Below are 10,254 nucleotides of genomic sequence, written 5' to 3'. Positions count from 1 at the left end.
TGCAACTGGCCGAATGGTTAGCTAGAACGATGAGGGCAGCATTTGTAGGCGTATTTGTGTGTATTGTTGGGCACCATCTAAATTTATACCATTTTAAATGCGACTAATTCCTAAACTGGTACCCAACCATACCGTTTGTGCATCCTGTTTTTTTTATCGCAAAGTTAAACAGCGCCCTCTTTGTCTTATTGCATTTTCTTTTTATGGACCACTGATTTTGAAAATCACTGCTAACTATTTTGCATTGTGTGGTAGAATTGTAAACAGTATTCTGATTTTGTTCGAGGACTTTTATGGTCGGTGGATAACTTAATACCTCATTAATTATTCTATTACATGCCTGATAATATTGTTACAATAAAGAAGTTGTTCTTCTCGAACATAGAACCTTTACTTGAATCCTTGTCAATTCAAAACTGAAGTTGGGCCTGCGGGATGGTTATTTCGAATCTACTTATATTATTCCTTCAGTGTTATTTTGTAAAAGTTGTTTCAGCGTCTGTGGAAGTAACCGAAGATTCGTAATGCGTCTTGGCATAGATGAGAACCGGACTCATATCCCTGGTGTTTCTGATCATCATGATACGCAGAGTGTGGGTTCGAGTCCCACTCGTGAGAATGTGTCCCTGAGCAATTTTAAGAAACTGGTCTTCTCACTTGGTGTATCTCAACATAAAATATGCATTGAAAAAAAAATGAGCTGGATTGGTCTTCGGAGTTGCGAGATAACTATGAAAGAAAAAAAACCTTGTCACACGAAGTTGTGTGCTTTCAGATGTTTGATTTCGAGACCTCAAATTCTAAACTTGAGGTCTCGAAATCAAATTCGTGGAAATGTACTTCTTTCTCAAAAACTACGTCACTTCAGAGAGAGAGAGGCGTTTCTCACAATGTTTTATACTGTCAATCTCTCCCCATTACTCGTTACCAAGTGAGGTTTTATGCTGATAGTTATTTTGAGTAATACATTACTACTTTACCACAATTTATTTTCGTACAAGGATAGTGCACGTAATTAGCACACACTCAAATGTTTCAATACCCATCTGCGGGCAGCAGAGTGAACACGTTTCCCAATTAGTGAGGGTGGACTAATTAACTTGTGAGGCATCGTTGGTTTATTTACCAGAAATACATAATAATAGGTTTACGTCTGAAATACTTGAGGAAGTTAAAGAAATTGTACAGGCCTAGCCTAGACCCCATTAACCATGCCCACGTTGATTACCACATAATAAATGAGCACCATCTCAACCGTAGAGCAAGGTTTAAACATGGAGGTAGAATGTGTTATACTTTTTTGTTATTGAAAATTCTATTGAATGATGACCACCAAACAAAAAGTTGATGGTTGCATGCACAGGTTAGGCCAAGTAGTGCCGGATGGAACTATGTTGGGTCTATGAGTATCGGGAAAATCAAATGGCAAACTGGATGGTAAAGTGAAATTAATTGCTACCTCCATGGTCTAACTATTATAATTATTATAACAATATGTATAACACAGGTTGTGCTGGGTCAAATTTTCAACGAGCTGCAGTAAAATGCCTAATATACCTACTGATGTTCTTTCTCTAAGCTTGAGCAGGATCAGGGTACCAGCATAGAAGTTGCGATGGCTGGTAAGAGCCTACCTTTATTCTGGTAAAGCATGACTTTGTTTTGTTTAGATATGTTTTATACTTAGGCATGTCTACTATGAAATTGTGTCCAGGTCTTAAAGGCAGTGGACACTATTGGTAATTACTCAAAATTATTATTAGCATAAAGCCTTATTTGGTAACGATTAATGGGGAGCTGTTGATAGTATAAATCATTGTGAGAAACGGCTCCCTCTGAAGTAACGTACTTTTTGAGAAAGAATTAATTTTCCACGAATTTGGTTTCGAGACCTCAGATTTAGAATTTTGAGCTCTCGAAATCAAGCATCTGAAAGCACACAACTTCGTGTGACAAGGGTGTTTTTCTTTTATTTAGCTCGCAACTCTGAAGACCGATTGAGCTCAAATTTTCACAGGTTGGTTATTTTATGTATATGTTTAAGATACAGCAAGTGAGAAGACTGGTCTTTAACCATTACCAATAGTGCCCACTGTCTTTAAGACGGCGATTTGAGACAATGTAAATCATTCTGTCGCGAGGGGCTAGATCCTCAGTCCGCACGGTCAGTTCTCATTCAAACACACCGCAGTGATCAAGTCACCGACTGAACTTCTCGTGCATGCGTAGAACCACCCCCTCGCTAAACCATTGATAGAGAGACGTAACGAAACCCTACGCATGTCCATCCACGTTGTGGCACCAATTCAAGCATAGCTTAACTCGAGCCTTGATTTGAAGCCGGGGCTGTATGTGGCTAGGGGTTTTGAGAGGCCGGCCGCTGAGGGAAAAAAATAATAATCACAATCAATGTTGATATGGGACTACATTTTTTACAATATTGGATATATCAAGGCGATGTGGTGGCAGAGGACGCTGTGTGCTGCGCTGCTCTCGACTGTAGTGGGAATTGCTTAGGAGGACGTCGTTTACTGTTTTGTGGTGTTGGATCTTGAATTTGATGTTAAGGGAAAATGATACTACACCAGTGGATAACAATAGCCGATTCTACAAAATAAGTTCATCTCTTGGAGAAAAGTGAATCGTTGTGATACTGCATTATTTTTCTCAGATGCAACTTATCAGCACCACCACCACCACCGGAGCAAAATTGCGGCACTCGCTGCTGCTAAAAACCTGACAACCGAGAATTGCATTCTATGAAGTTTGTTATCTTATCTCTGCTCTTAAGAAAGCACTCTGTTGCCACCATTGGACCCCGCGTTGCTAAGCTGTGACCCCTCCTCCGTGATTTGTAAGCACTGATTGCTGACAGAAGTAGAGTATGCCCGGCTATCAATAAAGGAGTATCGGTTACACCAGGCGCACACTTATAACGTGGAGTAACTTTACAGATGTGTGGACGCGGTGTCCGGCTGACTATACCGTGTGGATCTTTGTATGTTTGATGAGCAAGAACTTATCAAGGTTTTTATTTTGTTTTATTGGTGGGTCGCAGAGCAAGTTTACTGCCGGTGATTTGGCAGCGCAGTACCCCGTGAGTGTTTCGCAAGCAATCAGCGTTTAGTCGTAACATCTCGGGCAATAAATTTTATGACGTGTGTGTGTTTTTTGTGTTGTTTTATTTCCCCTCCTGCAATTTGGAATACTTCTTCATTTTAAGCAGCTCCGAGAAGCAGTCAACGGTTAAAAATGACCGGATAGCGTATCTATCTGGTTTTGTGGGGATTACTCACACAATAGCTCCGCGGGACAATCGGTGACAATAGCCGGCGCCTTGTACGGGACAATACCGGCTGGAGGCTACAGCGAGGGCACGGGAGACGAGAACCGGCGGAAAAATTAAGTTGGAAGACGAAGTAAGAAGAGGCAACGAACATGATGAAGAAACTCTGTATGGAGTGCCGGGAGCATTTTTTAGGAGGCACGGGGGACTCCAGGCGTCTTGGAGGAGTCCTTATCGCCCTAGTCCTCATCCTTGGTGAGTAGATACCCACTCTTCCCCCGCTGGTTCCACGGCCAAACCCTGAAGCTCGCAAATACTCAGGGATTTTTGGTTTGTTTTGGTTGCTTGTAACACTGCTCAGTAAGTGGCCATGCATGTATAGGTTTACGGTTGAAAAAGCTTTTAGTCACAGGACTGTACCCTATGCTCAGCAGATAAAGCGACATTGTACGAAACATATCGGTGGAAAATTCAGTTTGACAACTTAACTTCGATGACGAGAAAAATACCCAAAGCTCTTTATATTTTCCTCTCTACAAAAATACAAAAATAAAACTACAGGTCACTCGCAACAATCCAGTGTGATTTCTTTTGTCGTATAACACATTTTAGAGTGGCAATTAACGCGACGTGTTTGCTTGCAGTTATTTTCTCTACCTGTAGGCTTATGGTTGGAGAAGCACTGTAACAATACTGCTGTTTGCATGGCAATTTAATTTAAACCAAAGGGTTACAGATCTGCAAATAACTGGAGACTGTGAAATCTGACCAGGGGAGCAAGCCCTGGACTCGGGGGCTATTTCAGGGTGGATCACAATTTGATAAACCTGGAAACAAAGCAGCGCGTTTAATCTTACCAGATCGCTGAATATTCAACAGCATATTATAATACATTCAACAGCTATTATAATATAATTATAATTGAACGGTTAAACAAAGCTGTGGTTTAATAAAACGACAACACTCTTTTTTATTTAGGCCTACCTGTAGTACCAAAACTAAAGTTCTAAGAACTTAAACTTGCAGTGATACTAAATTTGGGAATGGTCTCTTTCGTTTACTGGGGTGAATGACCTATAAGCCTGAAGTGTCTTTGTACCAACAAAATGAATACGTTTTCTCATATTTAGCTGGTAGAGATTTAAAATAATTCCATGTAATGTTATCTTTTTTTTATTATTAATATAATAAAACAGAGCAATTGGAATGACTTCGAGAGTACATTTTCCTATTAGTATTACCTTAAAGGCAGTGGACACTATTGGTAGTTACTCAAAATAATTATTAGCATAAAACCTTTCTTGGTGACGAGTAATAGGGAGAGGTTGATGGTCTAAAACATTGTGAGAAACGGCTCCCTCTGATGTGCCATAGTTTTCGAGAAAGAAGGAAATTTCCACGAATTTGATTTCAAGACCTCGGGTTTAGAACTTGAGGTCTCGAAATCAACCATCTAAACGCACACAACTTCGTGTGACAAGGGTGTTTTTACTTTCATTATTATCTCGCAAGTTCGATGACCGACTGAGCTCAAATTTTCACAGGTTTGTTATTTTATGCATATGTTGAGATACACCAACTATGAAGGCTAGTCTTTGACAATTACCAACAGTGTCCACTGCCTTTAAAGCAACTGTAGGCCTATGGATTTCAAGCCGTGGATTGCCACTTTAAAGCTGTGCTACGTCATTGGATGCAGGTAAAAGTATCTTACTTAGTTCACTTTAAGCGTGTGGTGTGATGCATCGCACCTTTTCTTTATGCATGCATCAAAGAAATTAAATGGGTCATTTTAACACTGTGTCGTTAAACGAGATAAAAAGTGAAGAATTAATTCAGTCGGTAAAAAGTGCATTTCCATCTTCAGAGGTCCTCGTCGTTTTGAACCATAAAGAAACTTACCTTTTGAAACTTGATCAGTGTATTAAAGGTACTGTTGGACACTACTGGTAAATCCTCAAAATAATGTTTAGCATAGGCCTACAAACTGACTTGGTAACGTGCAATGAAGAGCTGTTGATATCATAAAACATTGTGAGAAACGGCTCCCTCTGCAGTAACATAAATTTTGAGGAGGTTTTTTTCTTCCTCAATATTGGAAGATTTCAGGCCTGAGGCCTTTAAAACGTGGTGTTTAAAACGTGGTGTTTAAAAAAATTATTTTATTACAACTTCGATGACCAATCGAGTCCAAATGTTCACAGATTTGTTTGTTATGCATATGTTTGTATATACACCAAGTGAGAATACTGGTAATTGACAATTACCAAATGCGTCCACTGCCTTTAAAGGCAGTGGACACTAGTGGTAATTACTCACAATAATTATTAGCATAAAACCTCACTTGGTAACGAGTAATGTGGAGAGGTTGATGGTATAAAACATTGTGAGAAACGGCTCCCTCTGGAGTGACGTATATAGTTTTCGAGAAAGAAGTAATTTTCACGAATTTGATTTCGAGACCTCAAGTTTAGAATTTGAGGTCTCTAAATCAAGCATCTGAAAGCACACAACTTCGTGTGACAAGGGTGTTTTTTCTTTAATTAATATCTCGCAAATTCGACGACCAATTCGACGAGCTCAAGTTTTCTCAGATTTGTTATTTTTATGCATATGTTGGTAATATACACCAAGTGAGAATACTGGTCCTTGGCAATTACCAAAGGCGCCCAGTGCCTTAAAGAAACTTTACAACCATGTTTCTTTATCGAAACATAGCCTAAAGCCAAGCTAGGTTTGATTGTAACTGCATATAGTGCAGTTTTTGCTCATTGTAGAGGAAAGTTCACCCTTCCATGAAATTAAGCCAAAAGCAAAAACCTCTTTGAAACTTACAATTTTCAAACACATTCGAATCGTGGAGGAAGAAATTCCTCCATGGTCAAATCCAATTCCGATCTGTCATACATTTGAGACTCACCCACACGGAGTTCTGGCTGTTTCTTTCCACTATAAAATCCCTTTCACACGACAACATTTTAACAAGGGTCCCTTGCTTAATTTTAACGGGGTTGTAAAATTGTACCGAAAGAACCTCGTATGACAGGACAAATGTGTCCATAAAGAATGGCAAATTATTGAGAAGATTTCACAGGAACAGTCCAAGCATTGCTGTTCCACACTAAGTGAAATTTACACAATTTCACAACGCATGCTTAAATTAAGCAAGGGACCCCTGCTAAATTGCTCTCGTGTGAAAAGGTCTGCAGCTAATGATCCCAGATGTACTGTAAAGTGGGAACAGACAACCCTGGCTGAGTAAATAAATGATAAACTCTGGTGATGTAGAGGAAATAGGACACGCATATTGCAAAACCCCCCAACATATTATTTGACAGCCCTGTGGGCAAACGTTGCGACCAATATTGAATATTCTTTGGTCATTTTCTGCTGTGTGCGCGCATCTGTGTTGCTTTTTTCCTCGCGCACTTACGATAGCTCTGGTTGGATGCGAGAACTGTTTTTTTATGAGCTTGCTTGTGGTAGCCAGGGGTTATATGGGTTTTAATATAAGGGCACAGGTTCCACAAACACATGGCTTGGCAGAAATAATCTGTTATCTCTATTGGTTGGGTACAAGAGAAGGCATTCCTATATTGTTTTATGAGTTTTATTTCATGCAAGAGAACAATGTGCACTGTAGCATTGCAAATCAAATTGGTTGCTTTCGTCTAATCCGTGGGTGCGTTCATTGTATACTACGAAACAGTTACAGTGGTTAACGGCAATAAACACAACAGTAACAACAACGATAACTACAGCAACGCTGACAAACAACAACAGAAACAGCACCACCACCACCAACAACAACAACAACAACAGTAAACAACAACAGCATCAGCAAACAATTTTTACTCAAAACTGGTATGTCATCCTGGAGCAATGGTCACACACATATTATCAGACAATAGAGTTAGCTGTTGCAAATTGCTTCACCCAACTGCAAAAGGACACAAAATAGTGAGCCTGTAAAAATGACCTGAGCCTAAATTTGATAAAGCACAAAATTGTTATAAGCACAGAAATATATTGCTTAACAGCCAAACTTGCTTTAAGTTTACACTGGTGTGACCGATGCCCAACTCATTTGCTAAGCAAAGAAAGTCGTCAAGCGGTATTTTCTGCTCAGCAGCTTTTGAAATTGGGCCTCGGTTTCGAGCCTTAAAAAGCCGTCTTTCTCGAAGGCTAAAATGCATATTATAAGATTATTTTGTTATCTGCCATTACTAGAATTCAGGGTTAGGTGAAATAAGAATTTAATGTGTTATGGCGCCAAGAAAACTTAGCTTTTGCAATTGAATTTTTTTTTTTAACGCAAACTGGTGCCTATAATAGAAAAGGAGTGAGCATTTTTTTTATAGAACCAACTGCGTTTCGGTTCGTGTGAAATTATTTAGCGTTGTGGCCTTGTGTCGTAAAAAACCCGCTCTCGTCGTAACACCAAAATAAAATACGGCCTCTTTTCTAAAACACCTGTTATCATACTTTTGCAAAATGAAACACCGGTCAGAAATCTGTGGGAAAACGTCAAAGTATGATTGCTTTCGGAATCCATTTTTGAAGTGTTTTTTATATGGAGATCCCATGGAGGAATCTGATCTGAAATGTCTGCATAAACCAAGGACGACTTGGTCACTCACTGGTCACTGACCAATACAAACTAGTCAGATTGGCCCAATTTCATAGCTTGTCTCGCATACAAACTTGCTACGCCAAGAAAAACAATTGCTTAGCAGAAACAGGTTACCAGCCATCATTTCATGAAGTTGTTACTGTTGCGACAGGTGCCCCACTTATAACTCGTGTTTTGCTTAGCCAAGATAATTTCTGTGCAGGATTGAAATTGGGCCCTGGTTCTGGAAAGGGGACCCGAGGAAAGAAGGTTGTTTCGTTTGGTCCTTGCTATGGTTCGGTCAACCTCACGTCTGACCCCGTCTATGGAATTTGAAACGTTGCATGGTGACTACGCAATGATAAGTATAGGTTTGCGAATGCACCATACTCTCTGTTGAGTTGCTGCGGTGGTTCTGAGAAGAACCAGTGGTTCAACAACTCAACGTTTCAATCTGATGCTTTCATCAAAATATTAAGTATTTACTTAGTTTATAACAAATGACATTGTTTCGCCCATTAATAACCTATTTCAAGCTTGAATGGTTTTCAAAAGGGGTTTCGCAGTTCGTAAGATTTTTATAAGACACATGGACGCAACATTGTGGTAATCTATATGAACAATCCCGTGTGTCAATTGGTACTTTTAATGATTGGCGTATAAGGGCTGCTTTTTAGTTTGTGTCACTTAGCTCGAGTTGCACAAAGAAGTAAGTGAATCAGAATAATTTGCATTTTACATCACTTTCCTGTGCACTCTCTGTTTGGCGTTGGTTGGTGTCAGCGGACATGTACTTTTCTATCGCCGCTGTGCCACGCCGTTTGCGTTATGAGCTTTTAAGAGTTTGGCCAAGCGCGCATTACACGTTGGGAACTGTAATCAAAATTGAGATTTCCTCCTTGCTCATAAATTGACAGAGTGAAAGAAATGTGTCGAGTTTGGGGTAAGCAACAAACATAATTAATGGCTAGGGTAACGAGTGAGTTAAAATAAAGTGATGGGAGGAAATTGTTATTTGATTGTTTTGAAATAATAGGATACAGCTTGTCTTCAGATTGGTTAAGCATCATGGGTTAAAATACACACCTTATGTTCGGTTTCTTTTATATAGATCCACAGATGGTGGATTTTTTGAAAATTATTTAATTCATGAATAAATAAAGTTTTGTTTACTTCAAACAAACTTAAAAACAAAGTGGCTATTCTAGTGGGTGTATACGTCAATTGACATCTGGCACAACGCGCAGAACGCAACGCAGTGCGCACATAAAAATATACCCTTTCTACCATTTTGGGAGACAATTATTTTTTATACATTATTGACTCTCATGGTGGACATAGGCTCGTATAAGTGCGTTGTGCAAGAGGGCCTACTTGATCAGTTCGTCGAATTTCAGATCACAATGTGTTTCCGTATTCAAAGCAGCCATCTTTGTATAGTTCCTAGTTCATTTCATGCCCATAAGCTACATGAAACAGGTCATGCGTCATAGGTGCCAGCCTATGGACAAAAGTCAAAACTGTTCACCTCATTTCTTGCTTCTGCATAATCTTAGCATCTATAAAACAGTGATATGGAAATAATATTGCTAATGGGTATTAGGAGTAGGCCAATATAGAATGAGTGAGAATTCTAAAGAAAAAGAAGAAAATATTGAAAGGACAATTCAGAGGCTGCCTATCCACAATGCTAGTTCATTGATTTGTGCATTTCCAGAACACCCGAAGAGCTATGTTCTAAATATATATGTTCTCGATATTCCGTATGTGGAAAACCAACAATCGAAAGAAACTGGCTTGTACGACGAGGGTGATGTATTTTTATTGAGCCAACTGGGTGCTGGAGGCTAAGCTAATTGGTCCCTGGTCTTTTAGAACAGTTCGGCACGTTTTCGGGACAAGCTATTGCATGCATACTGCGGTTTTGCCCTGCGGAGTTAAGGTTTTCACCACACACACAACAGGAAAATACTGGCCCATTATGTTTAAGAAATGAAATGAAAATAAAAATAATATGGAATGGATTGTGCTGGCTGTAAAGTTGACCCATGACCTTTGGAGGTACAGGCGCTGCAGCTTTAGGGAAACATCATGAGTACATTCTGAGCAGACTGTTGGAGAATAACAATGTTCGATTTAGGCTATTATTTCCCCCGCGTTATACACTATTGGTAATTGTCAAAAAACTGGTCTTCACAGTGGTGTATCTCAACATACGCATAAAATAATAAACCTGTGAAAATTTAAGCTCAATCGGTCGTCGAAGTTGCGAGATATTCGTGACAGAAAAACACCCTTGTCGCACCATGGTCTCACGAAATTGTGTGGTTTCATAATGCTTGATTTTGAGACCTCA

General features: G+C 39.5%; 1 protein-coding gene across 1 annotated transcript in view; it reads left to right on the top strand.

Moving 5' to 3' along the window:
* The first annotated feature begins 2,361 nt into the window (after positions 1-2,361).
* The window catches only part of LOC117288952 (protein APCDD1-like), a 67,509-nt gene continuing 59,616 nt past the window's right edge, over positions 2,362-10,254 (top strand). The window contains exon 1 of the mRNA XM_033769828.1: positions 2,362-3,541. Coding sequence (XP_033625719.1) covers positions 3,439-3,541 — 103 coding nt within the window. The 5' untranslated portion in view covers positions 2,362-3,438. The remainder of the gene's footprint in view (positions 3,542-10,254) is intronic.

The sequence above is a fragment of the Asterias rubens genome, chromosome 4 (genome assembly GCF_902459465.1).
Source record: "Asterias rubens chromosome 4, eAstRub1.3, whole genome shotgun sequence".
Lineage (NCBI taxonomy): Eukaryota > Metazoa > Echinodermata > Asteroidea > Forcipulatida > Asteriidae > Asterias > Asterias rubens.
The sequence above is the reverse complement of the archived record's forward strand: the minus strand, read 5'-3'. Positions and strand labels throughout refer to the sequence as shown.